Consider the following 25,650-nt stretch of genomic DNA (forward strand, 5'->3'; position numbering starts at 1 on the left):
ATACATCTTCCAGACCATGATCATTGAGTAAATCGTTACCTAATGAATGGAGAAAATACTCAAGCAATTCACAATAGCACTCTGATGTTACTGTCACTGTAACACCACCCTCTTCAAAGAAATGACCCCACACATCAAAATCACCTAAGGCACACCAAACCATAACTTTCGGACTATGGAGTGGTCGCTGGTGGAGTTCTTGAGGATTACTGTCAGACCAGTACCTAAAGTTCTGTTTGTTGCCCATCCCCAATAAATGAAAATGGCCTTCGTCACTGGAGATCAGTACCATTGTTGGGGGAATGCTCTGCAGAATATCCCGACAGAAAGTTTTACGGATTGGATAGTCCCTATCATTCAACTCCTGAACAACCATCATTTTGTAGGGATGCATGTGGAGTGAGCTGTGTAAAAGTCTGCAAAGATCAGACATGTTTAATGCAGCTGTGTGTTTGCTTGCAGATCACTTGGGAGATTGCTGTGTGATAATCTGGAGGTACTCTTACCAAGAGTTACATAAATTTTCAACCTAAACAAACTTAAATAAATAATTTACTTTAATTTCACCTAAAAATGCTTAAAAAGGACAAAAATTAAGTTAATATAACCTAAAAAGGTTATAAAACTTTAACATCCTGCAAAACTGCTGTGTCACATAACATTTAACCAGAAATGATAATATTTTGTATCCTTCCTCCACACCTTGTATCTGAGAATTTTGCACACCACTCGTGCAAATGACACAACGTTCCTAAGAATTGTTGTTGTGAAATATTCGGTAATAAAAAGGCTGAAGTAGCTAGACTCGGGGCAGTTTCCCAGGACCTTGCCATAGGACGGCAGTTGGTTCCTTAATTGCCATACAGAGGGAGTTCGTTCTGAAATTGCCATAGTGAGTGCTCCTACTCCAATGACAACCTGTCCCGACTCCACCTCTACAGGAAGAGAACAACAAAGGTTTCAACATGAGCAACGAGGTAAAAGTTTATTGTAAACTCTCTCTCTCGGGTTAGCTTAATATAACATAGGGATAGGAATAATCCACACCTAGGTATTCCCCATATTGTTATTTCTTTGTATCAATTATATTCTGCTGTAGTATTGTTAGTAATGATTAAATTGTCGACTTCTATATAAGAAAGACCTTCCTAGTCTTAGATTAGACTTATGTTTTATGTTTTGTTGTTATATTATTTGTTCTTGTTATTTTGGTCTTCTGTGATTAAAGTGTTGATTTTATATTATATCACCTTCTTAGTCTGGTATTCCTTCCTTATGCACAACCCACACAGAATCTTACCACTTGGGTTCTGAGAAAATTTAAGCCATCCAGTGACAAGGTGAGCAGGTCTAACAGATCTGATGATTACAGGCCTTGGACCCTCGTCCGTATTCTCACAGGTCACATTTTGTAGGGATGCATATGGAGTGAGCTGTGTAAAAGCCTGCAAAGATCAGACATGTTTAATGCAGCTGTGTGTTTGCTTGCAGATCACTTGGGAGACTGCTGTATGGAAGCTCTAGCAGCAGCCACATCTTCCAGTCTTGTTATGCTTCTAGGGCGGCCAGGACTCTTTAAAGCTGAACCTGTTCATCTAAAATTTGAAACCCAACAGCAAATTGTTGGTGCAGCCAGAACCAGATCACGACGCCCGAGCTGAAAGCATATTCTGAAGGCCCATTATTAATTGATGATGCATCATCACACATTCACCATTTGTAACAAACTTGTCAACAACAAAAGCACAATGCTCTCTGCTCCATGCCATGAGGGTAACTAAAAATGGCATGCACAAACAAAACAAAAGAGACCACGCCCACTGCTGTACCTCTACTATGAGCGAAGCAACACTTCTGCCAAATTAGAACGTTCTTTCTGCTGCACCCTGTACATATCAGCTAAGGATGTCAAATATCAATTTCTGAGATGGAAAAACTATTTCCATATTGGATTCCAATACGTAGAAATAGTTTATATGAGGTTAAAATCTGTGGAGCTTGGTTAAAAATTGCCTAAGCTTATTAATCCCCTTAATTGTTATGGAAAAAAAAGTTGCATTTACTTAATCTTTAACATATAAAATTTATATCAATATGAATTTGTTTTTCTTTTTTCCCCATTTCATAACTGCAGATAAAAAAATTTTTTAAATGTTCTATATGAAGTTTTGTGTGTTCTATAATGCTAACTTATAAATTTGCATTCTATATGTTCCAAACAACATTCTACTTTCATTTTGAGTTCACCTAAGGATGGTTGTTTAAAATTACCAAAAACATCAGTATTTGCTATTAAAGTTTTTTTTGATAGAAAGTTAAGATGTGATACTATTTCCTGATGGAAACATTATATCCCTTATAGATGAATAATATCACAAATTAATAATTGGATTTGTGTTAGTTTCCCTTAACAATACAAATTCTTTAATCAGGATACTCCCCATACTCTTTTTCTGCCATATTTAAAGTAATTTGCAGATACTTAATTATATTGATGCTATTTGTTTCAGACTCTTTTGAGATTAGTGCGATATAACCATCCTTAGTGCTCTACATTATTAATATATGGTATTTAAATTTTATTGAATATTTTTAAAATGTCATACTGTTTTGTCGATGAATAATATTGCAACAGTGATTGGACTCTTGACATGGTCTTGAATCCTCAATGAATAGTTGTGGAAGCCATTAGTGAACTGTCAGTTCATAAATATCTTCAATAACAGTTTACTACTAGGTTATACATAAAATATTAGGTATTAGGGATAGATGGGAGAATAATGCATAGGTTAAAATGAGTTTGATTTGATTTTTTTGTCACAGCACTATATAATTTATAATAATCAAATAATTCGTACTTAAAATGTTAAATATAATGCTTAACAAATTTAAGTGTTAATTTTATAACAGTAATTTTTAAATGCAGTAATAAAAAACACTTTCTAATTGAATCTATTAAGTAACTTTGTTCTTATATGCATAAGAGTTACAAAATTCCTTTTGGGAAACAATAACTTGTACAGAAATGGTAATTGTATCTATCAATTTTTATTAAATTGATGATGTTAAATCTAACAACAGCCAATCCAATAAATTAGAACTAATTTTTAATCAATGAGCAATTATTGACTTTGTGTTTCATATAAAAGTATGTAGAATAAATAAAAAGATTCATACTACAAGATGATAATCAATTACACAGGGCCTCAGAGATACTACTTATCCTAATTATGAGTTACTTGTTGTAAGAAACTAGAAAATACACTACTAACCAAAATGACCACCTACTTTCTAAATTTTTAATCTTGTCATTATCTATTTTTGGTTCATAACATTAGTAATAATTCTCAATGATTAATCTGATATTCTACTCACAACAGTTCTTCAGACTGTACTGTAAGTATACAGTACTAAATGCAATGATATTCAAAACGTATTCCAATTCAAAATCTTTGACCCTAAAAAAGATCCATGAAAAGGACAAAAAATGTTTGTTCTTCTATCCATGATTATTTACTGGAGTTATTTTTGGTTCTGCTAGGTGTTCTAGTACTATACTAATCAGATAGATAATAAAAAGAATGAACACATCTGAGCAATCAAAAGAAATTATGCAAATTCAGTAGTAGCAGAGCTCTGTAATACCACAGGCTGTGAAATAGTATTAAATTCAGTAAAAATAAGGAAAAAAGAAAAGAATAATTACAAAAGACAACTTTACGAACATATTAATATAATTAGACAAAATAACAAAACAAATAGTAATACCAGTAAAGAAATGCACCAATCATGGCGAAGAATCATAGAGGAAGAGGCATGTCTGAGACATAAAAAGAACAATCTAAAGAAGTGGAGACGAGGAGTAGCAGTAAGTCTAATTGAACAGGAAGAGATGTAAGTTGTAAAAATAGTAAATAAATGTAAAAAAAAACAGATATAATGTAAAACATTAATATAATAATTTGCCAAGGATTTCTCCCACACCGGGTCATATAAAACAAATATGCTTACTTCTTAACCAATATCCAGCGTGAAAACTCCAAACAAAGATTGGCAAACGCTTTCGATGCCCCTCCTGGACTCTTCTTCAGGCCAAATTTACTGCACTGGATTTTTAAATCGAATTTTTTAAAATAAGAACGTGCTCAGTTACTAGAAGTTTGAATAAGGAAGGTAATCACGTGCCTTTCCAAATTATAATTTTTTTATAAATTATATTCGTGGAGATATGTTGTGCGCATCCCATAATAATCTCGTGTATCTTATAATCACGTGCCGTTTCTAAAAATAATTTTAACTGTTGGCGATACGATTTTAACTAATCACGTGCCGTTTCTAAAAATAATTTTACTAGTAGCGATACNATAAATTATATTCGTGGAGATATGTTGTGCGCATCCCATAATAATCTCGTGTATCTTATAATCACGTGCCGTTTCTAAAAATAATTTTTTTGATTAATTGTATTTTTTGGATTTTTTGGATTTAACTGGATTTTTTGATTAATTGTGTGAAAATTCGAAGTTAATAAAAGCATTTAGTACTTTAAAAGTTTAATAAGTTTAAAATAAAAATGCCCTCAACCAAAGAAATTTGACCCTACAAAAACGAAATATAAAGTACATGAGAGAATTATAACTCTTTTTGTTTAACTATAAACATTCTCACGATCAAACCGTATATAGTTTACAGTTATTGGCGAAATTCGTCATATTGTTGTCATTCTAACACCACCTTTAACCTCACACCTGCTAAAACAATTGATCACCTGACGAATTTTCCCACCAACAAGGTATAAAAGCCATCCTCCTTCCCCCTCTCCGGGGGAGTCGCTGATCAAGAAGTCGCCATCGCACTATTAAGATAGAGTTTCGCTTTCCTCTAATCGGCCGCACCACATATTAGAAGATCTTCGATCCCAACCCTCAACTTGGATTCCGTCTTTCAGAAATTAAAGACCCTCGATATCATCGCAAGAGGTATGAACGCTTTATTGTAAGCTCTCTCTCTCACACGCGAATGGGACTTCTTGTGTTAGAACGTTTGTTTTATTATTTGTCTGTAATAAATTGTTAGTTTAGAAAAATGGTGTCTTTATTCGACTATGCCAACGCCTTATCGTCGGCCCCGTAACTCTCCTCCACTCGCGTAACGTGTAACCGAATGTTAGTACCATCCCTGACAAGAAAGTAGGTCACCGGCCAGTGGCTGGAGGGAGAGGACTCCTCTTCCCTCCCAGTGGCTCACATATTGGTGTCACAGAAGTGGGGTTTGAATCAAAAAACCCCTAGAATCCTCACAATTGTAGAAACATTGGGGTATTCCCCATGACGATTTACCGGGTGCACCTACCCCCAGGTAATGAACCTTTAATTAATAAGGTAAGACGGATGTGCCTAACAAAAGCTATCAGAGATACTAGAAAGAAGGTATATTCGATGATAAACAGAATTATCGCAGTGGAGAACAACTTATTTCAACGGGATCCTAATATTTTACGTATTGAAAATGCGAAGCAGGTTAACATCCATAACAGACTGAGATACAACCTAAAGGTTCGTTTTAATCTAAAAATGAAATGGATATTGAAATTTCAAGTACCTAAAAGGTCCAATAAGATAGAAGCTCCGTTTGTTGTGTGGGATAATGTACAAATTCCAGACTTTGTTAGCCAGATACTAAAATTTGGTCCGGCTTATGTACCACCTCCATCCCAAAAAGAAACTATTAACTCTAGTATCCCGGACCTTGAAAACCTTATAAGAGGCCTTTCTCCAAATCAAAAAGAGTACTACAGATGGCTATCTTCTTTAAGAATAAGTAGAAATAAAGAATCAAAAGACATTTTACAGCTCAAACATAAATTAAGACAAGCTTCCAAATGGATAAAAGCGAATGATATTGTGGTAACCAGAGCTGATAAAGCCAGAGTTATGGTGTTAATGAAAAGAGAAACATACGAGAGAGAATTAGAAAAATATGTAGCAGAAACACAGTGCACACAAGTTGAAACGAACTGGGTTGATAAAATGCAAGCGAGGGTTAAACGAATTGCCAACACCAAATTAGCCAAGAAGCTAAATATGAAAAACATTATTATAGATGCTCCGGACGTACCTAAACTTTTCGCCTTTGCCAAAACACACAAAATAGGACAACAACTGAGACCTATAGTAGACAAAGGAAGAGCTCCTACCATCAAACTTGAAAAATGTATTCATAATATGCTGTCTGCACATCTAGTAAACTACCGATTCAATATCTCGAATCCAAAAGAATTGGTATTAAAGCTCAAAACCATAAACAAGCCAGGATACGCCACAGTATGGGATTTTAGATCATTATACCCATCGATAAAAATACAACCATGTTTTTGTGCACTGAGAGATTTCCTCATAGAAAAAGTAAATGATACTAATCTGCACCAAGACATACTGGAATTGGCCCATTTAGCTTGTTATAGTTCGGTTTTCCAGTTCAAAGGAAACACATATGCACAAGAGAGAGGAGTGCCGATGGGAAGTCCATTATCTGGGGACTTGTGCGAAATGATAATAAGGGCATTAGAAACCAAAACCCTACCACCTTTTCTCCCAAACATAATCATGTATGGTAGGTATATAGATGACATTATAATTCTCTGGAAAACACCACCAGACTTAAGACAATTTAAAACAGCCATGAACGACAACCCTTATGGCCTTTATTTGGAATTGGAGCAGCATAGTGAAGAAAAAATCCACTACTTAGATATAGAAATTGAAATTAAAGAAAGAGCAATACAAACAAAAGCTTATAGAAAACCAACAACTATACCATCGTACATACCCATCAATTCCTGTGACCCGTACTCTTACAAAATAGCGGCATTCAGGACTTTGGTAGAAAGGGCCTATTCCCACTCTTCCACAACCTACGCTCTACAACAAGAATTAGCGTATATTAGAGAAATCGCTAAAGACCACGGTTATGGCAACATAATACACAAATTATGTAATCAGCGCCTTCACATAAACAGTAAAACGGATGAAGAAAAGACATCAGGAACAGTTGATAAGGAACATATGGAAAGAATCCCGGTAACATACAACCCGCAAATGAAAATGATATATAATTCAATTGCAAAGAAAAAAGGAATTAGAATTACATACAGAAGAAACCCTTCCATATATAATTTATTAAGGAACGGAAAAGACGCCCATAACCCGAACAGACTACCGGGAATATACACCATTCCCTTAATAGACGACAGATGGCAGAGGCAACTAATTTACATAGGATCTACTAAACGTCCGTTAGCCACTAGAATAAAGGAACATAAAGCAGATATCACCCACAACAAATATACAACAGCATTGTCTACATATGCAACAAACCCGGACATAATCCCGATTTTTAATGAGGCACGAATCATTCACACCACTCGTCATCAGGAACATCTAAGAACCTTGGAAGCGATGGAAATATACAGAGCAGATCGCAAATTAACCTGCATCAATCTTAAAGAAGAAATGAATCTTTCAACAGCGTGGCAGTATCTATTGGATGATGAATCGTAATTTATTATACGATACACGTGATTATTAGGGGATACGCACATCGTATCGCTACTAGTAAAATTATTTTTAGAAACGGCACGTGATTAGTTAAAATCGTATCGCCAACAGTTAAAATTATTTTTAGAAACGGCACGTGATTATAAGATACACGAGATTATTATGGGATGCGCACAACATATCTCCACGAATATAATTTATAAAAAAAAAATAATTTGGAAAGGCACGTGATTACCTTCCTTATTCAAACTTCTAGTAACTGAGCACGTTCTTATTTAAAAACATTCGATTTAAAAATCCAGTGCAGTAAATTTGGCCTGAAGAAGAGCCCAGGAGGGGCATCAAAAGCGTTTGCCAATCTTTGTTTGGAGTTTTCACGCCGGATATTGGTTAAGAAGTGAGCATATTTGTTTTATAATAATTTGTTTTTAATACAGGCTTAAGTTTACAGTATTATTGTTGTTATTGGTTAAAATTGAATGTCCAGTGGAGTTAAAAACGAAAGAAAAAAGTTTGAAAATTGTAAGAATTTTATTAATGTAGATAAATAAATAAGTTTGTCGGGAAATGAAAAACGTAATTTTAAAATTATTTTATTGTTCTAATAGAATGTACTACAAAAATACCTGCTGAAGAGGGACGAAAAAGTCCGAAACACAATATTATGGATGTGTCCAGGTATATTAAATAAAACAAAAAATTATTTTCTGTAAAACTCTGTAGCATTATCTGTAAAGCCAGTATAATAAGTCCTGATATTAGAAAATACGTACTTGTAGATGAAAATTTATATATATTATATTAAATCAAGGACATTGAGGCATTTTAATTAAACATATTACTGTTGTCTTAGTTTGTCTTAAAGATGAATCACAGTGCTTCAAAATGTTTGGTAATCGAATTCCAACACCAATTGGGAGACTGGAATAATTCAGCAATAAACAAGTCTATTAAAAAGCCTTAACTGAATTGCAGCAAGATTTAATACAAAATAAAACTTTCGGATTTGTAGATTGAAAACAGTAATGTTTTCAATCTACAAATGGAAATCTTCTTTGGGTCATATATTTGATGATGGAATGCTTGCATCATTCAAATTAAATCTTACTGAAATTCAATTAAGGCTCTTTGATAGATTTGTTTATGTATGACAATAAATATAAATGATTGAAACTGACAGAAAGTTGTAAATTCCTTAAGAAATATAATTTTCTGTGATAAAATTCTCTCTTGATATCATCTTTCTGCTTCTCTTTAATGTTTAAAAAACAAATATTTAACAAACTGAATAAATACAGTCAAGTCCGCATAAGTCGACACCCCATGGGTGTCGACTTATGCGGTGTCGAGTTATCCAATATGGGTGTCGAGTTATCCAATATGACGACTAAAGTGAAGTTGAAAAAACCACAATACTACAATTAGGAAAATACAGTAGTGCAATGTACTGTACCTCTCTGACCATCCATCACTGGCACTAAAGTTGATTTCTACTCCAAGTACCCTGACAATATCCATCACCTTTTGTTTCAGTATCAGCCGCAAAACGGGAAGATTCGACAAATGAATTTGCTTTAGCCAATGTATCAGATCATCTTCGACATCTTTCTCCAGCATTTTTGAGACACCCACGATGAAAATCCAAGAAAAAGTTTCTTAATTTCCTCTTTTTTCTTCAGGATTCCCACCAATGTTGTTCTTGGAAGGTTTTCTTGTTTTGCAAATTCGGCTTGCAAAGTTTTCTTAAATTCAGATTCAGATACAAGTTCGTATTTTTCCTTCCACGTAAAGCGTTGTTAGCTTTCGGACACTTATTTCTGACAGAAATGAAACAGGTGCTAAAAGTAATGCATGAAGTGAGAAAATGCAAAATCGGATTCTGCTGTGACGTTGATATAGATTGTATGTTTTCTTTTTGGTTATCTGTTATTATTATATATGTTATGGACAAAGTGATTAATACGGGCATTATGAATAATGACCAACAAAATCGGGCATTGTAATAAATTTCAATAATTTATCAAATTGACCGGTCATTATGAATACTGCTACCACCTAGTCGGGCAAAGTGATAATAATATGTTGAGGAGTGATCATCCGGCATATGTTAGCCAATCAGAACTTACATCTTACTTGCTCACGTGTATTGCATTTAGTACCGAACTTTAAATTTAAATTTATGTGACCAGTAGTTAATCTTTCTTCTTTGACAAAAGTAACGATCATGAAGGAATCATTAAGTGATATGAATAATCGCTTCAACAACCGATTAAACGAGTTAAAAACCAAAAGGGCTGAAGAAGTAGCATATGGTCTTTTAGATATTTTTACNTCTAATGTTTCATTCTCCTCACTTCCAGATTTGTTATTCTCGTCCTGAATTTCTGCGATATCGATAACACTCTCTGAGGAACACACCTCCACACAATCATCCACTGTGGTGTAGTCGGTTTCATCAACAGAGGCAGTTTCTCATAGATTGTGACAACATTGCAGTAGTTCATCCAATTGAACATTCTGTTCTTCACCATTATCTTCATCTTGAACTGCCACTGTAGAACGAAATCCTGCATGTTTAAAGCAGCTTGCAATAGTTAAGCATGTTACATTTTCTCACTCAACCTTCACGTAATGAATTGCATCTAACAGAGAAATGTCAATTGATTTTCTGCTTTCTACCGTATGAATCAAATCCAGAATATGATTCTTCCAATAATGAAGTTTGAATGAATGAATAATACGATCCAGCGTTGCACTACAGCAGTGGCATTCAGCAGTAGAGTAAACACATTAATCATTGTAGTCCTTCAGCTTTTCCATGAGCAGTACAGTTTTCAACAACAAATGCTATGTTCCTCTTTTGCTGAACAAATTGGGAGTCATATTTGTGGAGAATTTCCTCCCAAATTTTGGAAGTCATCCAACTTTTTGAATTTGCCTTGTATATGACGTGCAAACTCTTCACTCCCTTAAAACATCAAGGCTGTTGAGATTTTCCTATAACTAAGGGCTTCAGCTTTTCAGAGCCATCAGAATTTGCTCCAAGAAGGATTGTAACTTGCAGCTTTGATTTGCTTCCACTATGGCAACTCTCGTTTTTAAATATAGCGGTTTTCTCTAGAAGCAATTTATAGAAAAGTCCAGTTTCATTAAGATTGAAAACATTTTTTGGTTTTCAATCTCTTGTTAAACTGTCTTTTTCAAGTTCCAACTGAGGTCATATCGACAGATTCTTTTTCTCCACACAGTTTTTTAAAAGTCACTCCATGGCGACCTTTAAATCTCTCTAACCATCCGTCACTAGCACTAAAGTTGGTTTATACTCCAAGTACCCCAGCAATTTCCGTCACCTTTTGTTTCAGTGTCAGTCCTGAATCAGGAAGATTTGATGAACAAATTTGATTTAGCCAATGTATCAGATCATCATCGACATCTTTCTCCAGCATTTTTGAGACACCCACGATGAAAATCCAAGAAAAAGTTTCTTAATTTCCTCTTTTTTCTTCAGGATTCCCACCAATGTTGTTCTTGGAAGGTTTTCTTGTTTTGCAAATTCGGCTTGCAAAGTTTTCTTAAATTCAGATTCAGATACAAGTTCGTATTTTTCCTTCCACGTAAAGCGTTGTTAGCTTTCGGACACTCATTTCTGACAGAAATGAAACAGGTGCTAAAAGTAATGCATGAAGTTAGAAAATGCAAAATTGGATTCTGCTGTGATGTTGATATAGATTGTATGTTTTCTTTTTGGTTATCTGTTATTATTATATATATAAAAATACATAAAATGTTAAGGCATTTTTATTAATATGTATACAGTATATTAATAAATAAGTTGACTCCCCTCCTGAAAAAAATGAGTTTGCACCGCACAGTACGATGTGAACTCATTTTTTTCAGGAGGGGAGTCAACTTATCAGACGTCTAAATGAGGGTGGGACAGCAAAAGTATGTCGATTTATCCAGTGGTAACGAGTTAAACGGTGTCAAGTAAACCAGAGTTTTTTAACATTAATGCCTTGTAAGTTGGCCAGGACCACAGAAAACGGACTACTTAACCGATGGTGTCAAGTTATATCTATGATGACTTATGTACTCTCGACTGTATGTTTGGCTAAATATATCAATCAGAGATTTGGCATAATGACATAATGAATACTACAAAAGTGAAAAATAGAAAAAGAAAGTTTTGTTTTTTAAAATGTAGCTTTTAATTAAAATTTTATTGAAGTTCAAGAAACAGCTACTATTACTCTATCATAAATTTATAAATATATCATTACTAAGATTTTAATATTTTTAATAACAATTCTCATATTATAGATGATCTGATAGCATCATCAAAAATGAAAGTTAGCATAAAATTACTTCAACTTACTTTTCTTCTCTAATAGAATTATTCTGCTTGCTTCGACTATACGGAATTGGTGAATAACTTAAAGATCTTGATTCTCTGGTCAACGATAAATGTTTTTCATTTTTCTTATGATTTTCTTTTTCATTAGGCAATTTCTTGTGATGTTTTTTTTTAACAGGTAACTTTTCTCTAAGAACAAGAAAATTGTTATCATTGAAAATTAATAAAAAATAAGTATATTCATTTTAATAATAATCTAATTATTTTCTTAACAAAATAATTATTTTAATCAATTATTATCAATATTTGTATAACTGTATATTCTTTACTTCTATAATTTTAAACAATTTTTCCCTCTTTTTACTGTTGTATATTTAATTATTTTTAGGCTAGTTTCAGAGTTGGTCAAATCTGTGTGAATTCAAAATGAATCAAACACTAAGAAGAGTACAGGAGTTAAATCTTTTTATTTGGTTGAACATTTTTTAATATTTCTCTGTCCCATTGTCAGAGAAAACAGTTCAAGTCATAAATTTGAACAAGAAATCCTTATGTTTCTGTTGAGTGACCCAGAGAAATTCACAAGTGTTAGTAGTTTTTTAAAAATTAAAACAAATCTTACTTCATTTAAAATGTTTCCATTAGTTTTTAAAGGTAGATGACATCAATTCTGTAAAATATGACTGATATTTTTGTTGCAGAATTAAAAAAAAAAAAAAAAAAAGTAAAATAAGTAGAAAAATAAAATGACAAAAATTCTAATGAAAAAATAGAACATAAGACAAAAAACAAAATATAATAGGATAAATTAATATGAATGGAAATATAATATCACATAGTAGCCTTATAAATATATTTTAGTCCCAATTAAGGATCCTGACATTTTGGAAGTTAAAATCAACACTGAGTAGGAAGTGGACAATAATAAGATTTACCAAAAACATTCATATTACTCAATAAATTGTTTGCCAAAAGTATTTATTATGTTTAGTTTGTGTTTCATTTCCATACTTCTTACTAGATTACTTATTGAAATTTTAGGTCACATGATACAAGTCTTGAATGAATTGTAAAGGAGTCAATGTCCGACCGTTATTTTATGTTTTGGGCGTTATTTTTATTTAATTATTTTCTTTTCAGGGTTCATTTTAGTTAAGGACAAACTCCTAAGCACAGGTGGCAAATAAAGAAAAGCAAACTTAGTTTGCATCCGTGCCTGAGCCTGTCACGCAAATGTATGCAAATTAAGACAGTGCACTAAACGTTAAATAAAAAGCGGCACATCGACTATGGAGAGAGTAGTAGCATCTGGCAACAACGGTTGGTGAGACATCTGTGATCACTTAGCAGAAGCCATATATTTTGGCTGTTGGATCCTTTTGAGGTGGAGATAAAAAAGTTTTCTTTGAATTGATATTGTAAGTACGATTTTTTTGAATTTTTGATTTTTTGTTGTTGGTGTTGCATTTTATGCTTGACACGTGTCAGTAGCTAAGTGATCCAAGATAACCTAATCGATTTTGATCGAAATTAATGACCTGGTTTTAAGTGATTGATTGATTTTTGATTTTTTGTTGTTGCTTTCACTTATTCAACTAACTATTGGGACAATTAACCCATTATTGTTTTTTCAATATAATAAAACTTATATTTATTGTGAATTATTACCTGTGGTTTTGGAAATTATTGTTTTTATTTGGAAAGTCCAGGCCTGGTACTTGAACCCTAATATTGTGTAACCCCTTTTTTTGGTTTCGTAAATGGTGCGTTACACAATGTTCAAACTTTCAAATGCTCAGAAACACTAAAATGCAATATCAACATTTGTGTTCCATTTTTTTTTTTTTGTTTATGGATTCTGGTGACGGAATTTATAGTCCCAAAAATGTTTAAATCCGAATAAAAAAAAAAAAAAATGAACTCCTTAACCATTCCGATGTTACATTTTCTTCTAACATTTAGAGGAGTCATCTAGTTTGTGTGTTTTTGTAGCTCCATTTTTTGACTTTCTTAACCAAAAATCTGACTCGATTGCAAAAATTGGACTTGCTAGTTTGTCTTGTTTGAACATATTATTTTGTATATCTTGTCAGTTGGACCATCATTTGGTATCCAACAGGCCTTGCTGAATTCCAAACAAGTTCTTATCATGTTCACACCAGCTCAAGGGAGTTCTGGATGAGATGCAGCCTAGGTAGCTGCCATTGACACGCGTGAAGTAAAAATTCATAGATGATTACATCAACAAATTTTCAATTGGCAGAACCCAAAGAATTTGTTGACAGAAAACACAAGAGTTAATTTTCTGCTTACTTCACAGATTTTTGATTTCAAACTGGCTTGTGAGACACTTTGGAATAAAATGTGAACTTGTCAGTAAATCTTTTATAGGAATTTAAATGATTTTAGCTGTAAGAACATCTTACTAATAATATAATAGGAATCATGAACAATACATAGACCTACCTACCACTCACATTCATTTTCTAAAGAAATTGAGGTAAAAGTCACTTTTGAAATCACCTGTTCATATACAGTAGACCCCACTTGTAACACAGTAGATATGTTCTGTATTTTATGAAATTCATGTTGTACAAGTCCTTAAATACATGAGCCAATCACAGCCCAGCATGTATGCAGTTTACAATAAAAGTTACAAAGACAAAACATAAAAAATAAAAAAATGTAAGTAATATAAAACTGAAGTTAAAGTATATAAAGTAGACAGCAGTATGGCTAGGAGTTACATGTTACAAGATTAAGCCGTTACAAGTGACAATTTGCAGAATTTCTTCGCCAGTCTGGAGAAGGCGAGATAGATTTCCTTGTTAACAAGTAGGTCGGAGTGACAGAATGGTCAAGGGATGCCAAGGTTCTGCAATAGAATTCTAATCTCCAGTCGCTCTACTTCAAGAATGGGACAGTCAAAAATGTAATGAGTCCCGCTGTCCTCAACTTGACAAAAGGACAGACGTGAAGGATGGTTGGTGAAGCAGGAGAGATATGCACTGAACTTTCCATGTCCAGTAAGAAACTGAGTTGTATGGTAGCTCGACACAAACCAGTCAAGCTTCATAGATTCACTAATGTTTGGAATATAGTTATAGGTAATGCAGGTGTTGTTACTGTTAGGCTAAGACTCCACTACCGTAAAAACTTTTAATCACGTGACCTATTTGAGTTTGTGCTGGTATTATGTTGGAGGTCCGGCTAGGGCAAAGTTTTTACGGCGACGGTGCTGCCCAAAGTGTCGAAAGTAAATACTTCTTCGCACGTGAATTGGTGGAAACGGAAGATGGTTGTATATGTGATATATCGATATAAAGACAATGATTATGTTCTACGAGTATTTTCTGTACTATAATTACAAATGTAGTAAAAATAATATCGTTACTTTAATATACTAACTTTTATTATCGTATTATTAAGATAATATACAGCACTTATAAGCTTAGCTTTTTTATTATATACTCCTCTAAATTGAAGGATTTCCTTTGGTATCCATTATTATAATTGGGTTATCTCTTGTCGTACATACACGAATACTTTCGATAAATCTTTCCGGATCTATTCTAGGGTAGCCACGAGAGAATGTACACAAAAACTTGTTTTCCGCCATTTTAGCTCGTGTCGCGATGACCTAGATTTCACTGACTTCTGATTGGTGGAAGGTACCTCTTTACGGCCGTATTCGCGTTGAAAGTTGAACATAGCTCAACTCGCTTTTACGCTGGTTTTACAGCCTGCTCAGGCATAAGATATCGGGGTCACGTGATTAAAAGCTTTTACGGTGAGGGGTTTTTACGGTAGTGGAGTCTTAGCCTTATACTTTTTTTGCCAGGTAGAGAGGGTGTCCCTCCAGAGGAGCTGGCATAAAGTGTGCTTGCTTATCTTGTCGTAGATAACAGGGATGGTATTGTCCGTGGTGGCTGCTTTGGCAAGCTGGTCAGCATGCTTGCCAGGTAATGGTATTACTAGTGCTGTTGATGATGTTCCTGATCTCAGTGGTGAGTTGGTGTATATTATTGCCCTTGATTAAGGAGTAAGCAGATAAACAGTCAGTGATAATTTGGATGTAACTGGAGAAATAGTTGTTTATAGACCAGAGGAAGGCCATTTTAATGGCAAGGAGCTCAGTCTGGAAAATAGTGCATAAGTGACTGAGATGATATTGCTGGAAGTGTACTTCAACCTGATTGATGTAGACAACAAAACTGCAGGTGACAGAGTAGTGGATTTTGGACCCACCAGTGAAGATTTGTGAAGTAGAGTTATCGAGGTTGTTCAGATCATTTTCACAGAGAAGGGTATTGGAGAATGGATATGGAGACTCATAACTGTAGCAGTTGATCAGACCAGCACTGGAATTAATTTCTTCTCCCTGTTTGATGTTTTGTATCTTCCCATTAAGCTGGATAATCAGGTCAATGAGAGGCTTCCTGGAGATGATTTGAATACTGCAATTTGAAGCAGTACGATAGCATTTAGTAATGAGCATAAGTGCCAGATGTTGAGATGAGATGAGTCTTCGTTTGATGTGAACTTTGTTGGATGCCCAGCCACAGCTGCCGCAGGCATAAGTGACCATGGGAATATAAATCTGGTCGTAGATTGTGTTCATGGCACCTGATGAGAGACCCCAGGTTCTTCTTGCTACCTGAGCAAATGCCTGCATGATTAAACCCGTACAGTTGGCGACAGCTTCAACGTGAGCGTCCCAGGAGAGGCAATGGTCCCATACCAAGATATTTGAGGTGTTTTGCTATTCTGATGTTTTTACCATCCACCTTGATCTGGGGGATCCTTAAATAAAGATTGGGTTGACTAGATTTATTTAGTACAATGCCTTTGGTTTTGAGAGGATTAAAGTTCAGTTTGTGTTTAATTCTCCAGTTGTGGATTTCCCTTAGCATGTAAGTAGTATATAAATGAGAGTTCTCCCCAACCCCAAATTTTTAAGTTTTTAAAATTCAATGAATTTAAACAAAATTAAAAACAATGAAATCTCGTTGATTCCTAATTTTTAAGTTTTTTAAAATCAGTGAATTTAATCAAAAAAATTAAAAACAATGAAATTTCGTTGATTCCTTATTTTTAAGTTTTTTTAAATTCAATGAATTTAACTAAAATCAATAGTAAAATTCAACGAATTTAAACAAGAATTATAAACCACAGAAAATCTCGTTGATTACAAAAAAAGAAAATATAAAAAAAGTCAAACAAACTCTATAATATGTGCTTTATAATTATTCCCATAATCTCTCATACCCCTGTATACAAATTTAAAATTACTCATTTCATCTAAATCGTCATCCCTTAATTTTTTATTGAATCGATCAGGTAGAAAAACTTGAAATTCTTCATTCTTAAGAACTACTAATTTTTTATCACCAAAGCGAGTGGATATTTTTTTAATATAATCAATAGGATATTCATAATCAATTTCTTTGTTGGAGTATTTTGAACCTTTCCAATATTGTTTAGCTTTTTCTTTGTCTCCATTTATATAGGAAAAAATTATTTATTTCCCAATAAGACGGATAATTCTTGATCTCTGATTTCATCCAAAAATTCTTTATATTTTATAAATATTGAAATACTGTATCTAATTGAATGATTAATGTCATAATCCTTGAGATTCTCTTCATTATCTATAGTTTTAACTGTAATTATATCTCTTACATTGAATGGGATAGTTTTATTTATGACTTTGTGGGTTTCTCCTTTCTCTAATTCAAAAGAGAATACTAAATTATCATTGAAAAATATACCTATAGATATATCTAATGATTGCATATTGCTTGCTAAACAAATCTTACTAATGAATCCATCACATTCTAACATGAATTTTTTTTATCTTTAAGAAAATAATCTGGGAAAAAATAAAAATTGAAAATTTTTAAAGACCACGTATCTTTACCATAATCTATAAAACCCCTTAGGATGAAAGAATGCTTATTTGAAACAAATAATCCATCTTGATTTCTAAAGAGTGCATTACTTGGTTCTGCTGATATTCCAGTCCTTCTATCAACATAATATTTATTAGCAACTTGAAATTTAGATGTAGGTAGTGAAACGTTTATTATTCTCTTATTATTTGCATTGAATACATAATCCTTTAAAATGATTGCGTTATTCTCAAAATATCGTTTATTCACAACATTTTTGTCTTCCACTGGATCATCGACATTTCCAATTCTTTTGTTTTTTGCATTGAAAGCACCATTATACATTTTCAGACATCTATCATCTAATGTTTGAAGTTTTTTACTCGTTTCTGTTATGAAATTATTAACGTTTAAATTTAATTCATCGATATTTTTTTCTGAATTAGTTTTATCTGTTAGGTGATCTTCTTCTAATATTTTTAATTTATTAGCATTTTCTTTAGCAAAAGTTTGAAAATCATTATTTAATTCATTGATTATTTTTAATTTATTATCAATATATTCCTTGGTTGCAGCATTGTTTTCATCTATTGGATGTTCACAATATTTTAAGATCTTATTTTGCATATCATAATTTCCATCATATGTTAATTTGAAACCATTACCCGGAGGACCAGGAGGACCTTCTTTTACTTCATCGTAATAATGACCAAAAGGAAACCAAGCCATTTAATTACTTTAAAGTTTTAATGGTTTCAAAAGTCTTGTTGTACATATTCATAAATCCTTTTCTTTTTTCGACTAATACGAAATTAATCTATANGATATAGAAATTAATTGGTGTTCTGTTAGATTAATTAAAAGTAATGTTCAAAATGGTTCTAGCGGAACAATAATTGTAAATACAACCACAGATGAAATCAGAAATATTTTTGTAATCCCACAATATCAAGAAAAGGAAAACGATCAGAATCAAAATAATATGATATTCGATAACTTAGATATGATGAGATGTTGGTTAAGAATTAATAATGATAAATATCCAACAGAAGATTATAATGTTAGCTTTAAACCCGGAGAATTAGAATAGAGAGGTTGAGGCACACGTTTTAAATGTGTAAACGTGTACGTGTGACGTTCGGCGCCGCTTTCCCGTAAGCCTAAAAGTTTGACAATGATGTTTGGATAGTCGGTGGAATCACGCTCGACATTCCAAACACCATCGTCAAACTTTTAGGCTTACGGGAAAGCGGCGCCGAACGTCACACGTACACGTTTACACATTTAAAACGTGTGCCTCAACCTCTCTATTCTAATTCTCCGGGTTTAAAGCTAACATTATAATCTTCTGTTGGATATTTATCATTATTAATTCTTAACCAACATCTCATCATATCTAAGTTATCGAATATCATATTATTTTGATTCTGATCGTTTTCCTTTTCTTGATATTGTGGGATTACAAAAATATTTCTGATTTCGTCTATGGTTGTATTTACAATTATTGTTCTGCTAGAACCATTTTGAACGTTACTTTTAATTAATCTGACAGAACACCAATTAATTTCTATATCAGATGAGGGATTTAGAGATACACTGTTAAAATTAACTTGAGGTTCTGGATATAGTTTAATATGTGGTAACCAAAGAGAAATATCGGATATTATAACTTTATAATTCGGATTATCAACGTCGGTATAGATCATATCATTATTCGAATTTCTCCAGAACACAAATTTTACATCAATGTTTGATATTATTTTATTAAAGTCATTGAAAAATCCAAACATTTGTTTAATTGGTATCCACAGTTTGATCTTGTTACTGTTTTTAGTTAATATCCATCATTCTGTAAATCCTTCGTTATAATTTGCATTTTTCTTTATTCCTTTAAAAAAGGTCTCCATTTTTTTCTTTAGTTCCAAGAGATTGATCATCTGCTCCATCAAATATTAAAATTTGCTTATCTGGTGATTCTGAGGTGTCAATGAAAAACAGCATATTAGTTGTTAATTGTAAAAGCCTTACTGTCCTTTTTATTATATTAGCAACTAATATGCTAATATTATTTTTAATTGTCTACTTGGACTTAATTTATTAATAGGACATAATCTGTTTATGTCCTATTAATAAATTAAGTCCAAGTAGACAATTAAAAATAATATTAGCATATTAGTTGCGTCGGAAGTAGAATAATCTTTTGTAAAGTTTATAAGACCGTTAATGTGATGAACTAATGAGGGTAATTCAATTTCTTCAATTAGTGTCTTTTCAATGTGTAATTCAGATCTTGAGAATAAATTTCCAGTATTTACCAAGGTTACGTTATCACTTCCAATCGAAGAACCATCCTGCTTCATAATTTTGAGTTCTGGACAGATATAACCACTGGAATATAAAATCATATCATTTACATCTTTAATATTAAATTCATATTTTGCTGATTCCTTTTCATCGACAGTAACTTTATCTTCTCTATGCTGTTTGTACTCAAAACTTTCAATTTCATTGTTGTAATAATTAGGAAGAGTTAAATCCCAAATCTTTTCCATTTATTAGTATAAAAATTTCTTGAATCCTGTTCCTTATAAACTTTGCTTAGTTATAATATTTCTTACTTTGTTTTCCACATTCGGAGATTTTTTAGATAAAATACTTTCAAGTTTATTTTTTACAAACTGTTTCGTCTTATCCTCAACCATAGATTTTGCTTGGTTGCCTATTATTTTTAATAACTTCTTACCAGCCGTTTTAATTGCATCGATAAATATATTTTCACCATAATACTTTTTACTTCAAACTAACAGTCTATGTTTATTATAATTCATTTATTTAGTTTAAAATTAAACGAAAAACAACTCTCTGTTTATTAAGATCAATTAAATTATCATCCTGATCAGTTATCCACATTCAAATTCTATAAATATAGTGATTTCTATTAATGTCTGCAAATATGGGATTAATCTCTTCAATTTTTATCAAACTTCCAGGTGGATGAGACGGTGTGAAAGAATAAAGAATATCACTAGTGAAATCATTGTACTCTACTCCACTGATTACATCACAATGAATATGAATATCATCGATTCCTTTTGAAATATTTGCTATGTATTTTCCTTTCTGTTCTTCATCCTCATATATCTTTGGTTCGAAACCTAATATCTCGTGGAGTTTTCCTTTACTCAGATCAATTTTATATCCGGGTTCTAAATAAATTATAAATCTCGTTGTTGCAAAATGAATTCCAAACTTTATAGGAGGTATTCCAAAGAATTTTACTAAAAAGTTATTTAGTTCTCGAAGAGTGTAATTTCCATTTTCTATCGTTACTTCATTCCATTTTGTTTTATCAAAATATCTAAAGGTATTATTATTAAATTTTTCATCGATATTATGCCAAGAAACCCACATAGACATTGATTTCAGAGCTAATTTCGAATTATTTACAGGTATTGGAGTTTTAAACTCAATTGTAAAGTATTCTGATTTATCAACATATTTCGAATCTAAGACTATTAGTTTCATTTATACAAAAAAAAATTCTCATTAAACTCGCTCGGTTCTTGTGTAAATGAGTATAAAACATCAATGGGAGAGTTTCCTTTATTTATTTCTACTATGTATTTCATACAATAGTAACCACATCTAACAGATGTAGGATTCTGAAGAAAACTAGAGTTATATCCTATTTCTTTTTTAGATGTTTTTAAATATTTTATAATTTCTTTTGGAATTATCTCTCTTTTCAATCTTACATTTTTTAACTTATATTCTCCAAAAGGATCGAAGAATTCAACGAAGGGATATTTTGGATCATTATAATAACAAACCCAGTGTGTACCATCTCCAGTTGAAATATCTAAATTAATTATACCGTTTTCAAATTTTCTAATTGTTTTCGGTAATAGATCAATCGTAAACACACCTCTAAAACCTTTTTCATTTTTTAAATTATCATTTATCGTCTCATTGGATATACCCAATTCTGAATTACTCCTTTTCCCTTTAATTTGAAATTTGGTCATATTGGACCTAAAGGACCTTTCGTAAGAAGGAGACCACCGTTTTTTTTTTATTACATCCTGATCCAGTTACTTTATCTAAAGCTTTTCTAGCTCCCCATCCTGCAGCGCCTGATAAAGCTCCCGTAGCCAAAGTGGTTAGAATAGGAATTAAAAATGGTAAGAAGCCTCCATTCTTTTTTAATTGAGTTCTACTTATTTTTATTCTCTTTCCTTCATTAATATTTTTTATTTGAGTTTTTGTTAAAAACATATCATGATTAGGAGGTTTAGATTTATCAATTTGTAAATATATTTCTTCATCATTCTTAAAGGCTGATTTCAATTTATTTTTTTGAGATTCGCTGAGATAGATTCTAACCTTAATATAATTACTCATTTAATTAGATAAAAATTTTGAATAATATTCTTTCACTGTATCAGCTGTTACTTCTCCTGAATTTAATAATAGATCTAGAATTTCAACAATTTTATTATATACTTTTTTATCTCCACCTAACAGTTTATCAGCTAATTTATCAGTTAATTCCTAGATTTTTTAACTTGGATTATTTTACAATACTTCCTTTCAATCAATAAACCACCACTCGGCCGTCCGGGACCTACTGATTTGCTTGCCATTGCATATTCTATTATAAATTTATTCGAGAAATTTGTAGTATAAAACTTATCTGATGTTATCCAAGTTTCTGTCATGGCAATAATGACCGGATTATATTTTATATGCAGAGAATTAACAAATGTAGTTTTGTATTTAAGTCCTTGGCAATTCCAATTTACTATAGCAAAGGAGTGGTTACTCTCGAAATTATGCGAACTTTGTATATGCCTTTGATTTGTGTTATATCATCTTCCCAAGTTTATCAAGTTGGAATAAGGTAAAAAGGTATCTACATATACAAAAATTTTTCATATTAATATTATAAGTAATTTTGTCAGTTCCTGTTATTAAGTTATCATTATGTAATTTGGCTTGTGAATTTTGGTAAACACGAAAATATTCGGGATCGCCCACACAGGTCAATGAGGTCAACAGGAATATTTTTGGGAACAACGTAGGACAGGTTAACTTCCAAAATATAATTTTTTTGTTTTTATATTTTTCAATATATTTATTTTGTTTGTACAAAATAAATAAATAATTTTTAACAATACAATAGCCACGATTATTATTTTAAAAAATTTAAGTTAAGCTTAACATTGACGAACATTCAATGCAAAGCAACACACAACAGAGAAAAATTTCAACATAGGATAGGTTAATATATTTTTTTTGTACATAATCAGTTATCCGAACAACCTCAGTCCCCAATTGATTCAGATAAACAACACTCTACTGTAATTAATTTTGATTTTACTTTTAGTTTCAGTTTTGGTGTAAAGGCCAAAGTTTTAATTATTATTTTATTACTTTTAAATTTATTATTTTTAGTTTTAATTAACTGACTACCTAATTATGTATAAATACAGATGAATACCCAGTGCATCAATAACTCCCCTTCAAAGATAAGCTGGTCATGCTGGCATACCAAATGACATGTTAATGGAATTTCACTGTACACTCAATCTGAGATGATATGCTGCAATGTCAAAAGTGCTTGTTTGTAATTAAAAATCTTTCAAACTAAACAAGCTTAATGCCGAAAGACAGTTTGGCTTATTCTTAACACAAACTGATTTTACATTACCAATATTATAAAATTTTATTTTTTATTATTATATTCATATACTAATAATAATTAAGCTTAAATTTATTTAATATACTAACCTAACTTTATGACTTATGGGCGAAGTTGATGACGACGATGAAGAATATGAAGATGACGACGACGAAGACGAAGAACACAATTCAATTTTCTTTCTTTTTGAAATTTTGTGATTTAATTTGATTGTTTCCTCATCCGAAGACATTTCACTGTAATCCCTCTTTCCTTTCTGTCTGTTTTGTGATGATTTTGAATGCTTATCAGTTATGGATTTTGACCTATTTCCTATATCTGTCCGATCAATTTGTCTTTTCTTCCTACTACGAGAAGTTATTACTATATTATTTTCATCTTTNTTAATTATTTTATTTTATATATAATAAAATTTTTGTATAATATATAAGTATAAATATTTTTAATAATTATCTACATCAATTATGTTGCAAGTATAAAACAATTACCATTATAAAATTTAAAAATTATACATAATTCTTACATTTAAAACTTGTTAAAGCATAAATTAAATAATAGTGATAATTTATCAAAATTAATAAAATTATTACAATTTTAAAATATACAAAATATTTTTCTAAACCTTTATATAATTGCTTTATACATACAACTTAACAGAAAATTGGATCAAATTCATTGAAACATCTGTGACAGGACTCTGGTTCAGATCAAAATTCCATACTTACACTTCAATTTCTCCTATGGTGGCAGTTCAATATTAAGACAAAACGAATTTTATTGAATTACATATAAGATGATTGATAATATGTTGAGTTGATATACCCATACTCAAACTCAGAGTTTTAAAATTAATTACAATCTAAGATATTAAACAATAGCATTCCAATAACAAATATATTTATTTTTTAAATTCAGTGTTATATATTCATAAACTAAAAGTTATTTACTAAATTTAATTATTACTATAAAATGTTTACTTTATATAATTTATAGCTATCAATTGCTTACATTTATATAGAGCTATATTGATTAAAACTTCTCCAATATTAAAATTTGAGTAATTATGTATCTAAATTGATAATACTTAACTGTTTTGCATTGCCGTAGAATAGAATCAATTGAATAAACAAAGAAAAAAATAATAACATTAAGATTTTTCAATGCAAAGGCAAGAAAGATATTCCAAAACTTCTCATACATACCATCAACAACACTTGAAATCTATTTTAATTTTTATAAGTAAATATTAACAATGAATGATATATATTACTGAATTGAAAAAAATTTAAGTTTGCAATTTATTATTAATTTTATAAATATATAGCAATACATTTGCAAAAAACATTTAAATTTTATGCAAATGTAAATTTAATTAACACACACATATATATTTATTATTATTATTATATCAGTTATATCAAGAGGAGTTTAGATGGAGGCAATACACCAGGAACTAAAAGATGATACAACCTTCACATATTAATACTCCCATTAATATCAAGATTTTTTCTTTCTTCCTTTCCTCATTTTTAAATAATTATTTATGGTTCTTTACATTTTCTCAAAATTTATTAAAACAATATAAAAGTACAGCTTATAAAAACAATATGCATTTGGAAGGAAATTACTTATAGCTATGGTTTATATATCAATATATTTAATTTTTTACACCATTTTCTAAGTACCATATTCTAACTTCAAATGCAAAAATTTTTTTTATTAAACTGAACATTAAGATTTTTAAGATTTAAACTCAATCAGTTTATTGTTATTAGATTAATAAAATTTAAACATATTTAAAGAAAACATGACAATGTATTTATTCTTGGGATTCTACCTCTAATTTACACCAGCAATCCAATCCCAACGTTTTCCATCAATATAATTTTCTCTGTATATTTTTTAATTTATACCAGTTTCATATTCTTAATCTAAATATCAAACAATTTTATTTTGACCACACTTTAAATACTGGATGTATTTAACATTAAAAACTCCTAACTATACCTTAATCCAGTAAAGAACAAAAATTTATTGACAAACTAACATTTTCAACCTTTCTCAAAGGCCATTGTCAGATTCTAAAATGGAACATAAATTCAAATGTAATTGGACAGATATACATTGTGACACGTCATGTAAGCAGGC

General features: G+C 31.5%; 1 protein-coding gene across 1 annotated transcript in view; it reads right to left on the reverse strand.

Moving 5' to 3' along the window:
- The window catches only part of LOC111629785 (serine/arginine repetitive matrix protein 4-like), a 64,004-nt gene extending 40,120 nt beyond the window's left edge, over nucleotides 1-23,884 (reverse strand). The window contains exons 1-2 of the mRNA XM_023373695.1: nucleotides 23,592-23,884; nucleotides 11,932-12,099 (exon numbers count right to left, since the gene is read on the reverse strand). Of these exons, the coding sequence (XP_023229463.1) occupies nucleotides 11,932-12,099; nucleotides 23,592-23,734 (311 nt within the window). The 5' untranslated portion in view covers nucleotides 23,735-23,884. The remainder of the gene's footprint in view (nucleotides 1-11,931; nucleotides 12,100-23,591) is intronic.
- Nucleotides 23,885-25,650: the final 1,766 nt, after the last annotated feature.

Source organism: Centruroides sculpturatus, unplaced genomic scaffold, assembly GCF_000671375.1.
Source record: "Centruroides sculpturatus isolate CEXI.00-Female unplaced genomic scaffold, Cexi_2.0 scaffold517, whole genome shotgun sequence".
NCBI classification, from domain to species: Eukaryota; Metazoa; Arthropoda; class Arachnida; order Scorpiones; family Buthidae; genus Centruroides; species Centruroides sculpturatus.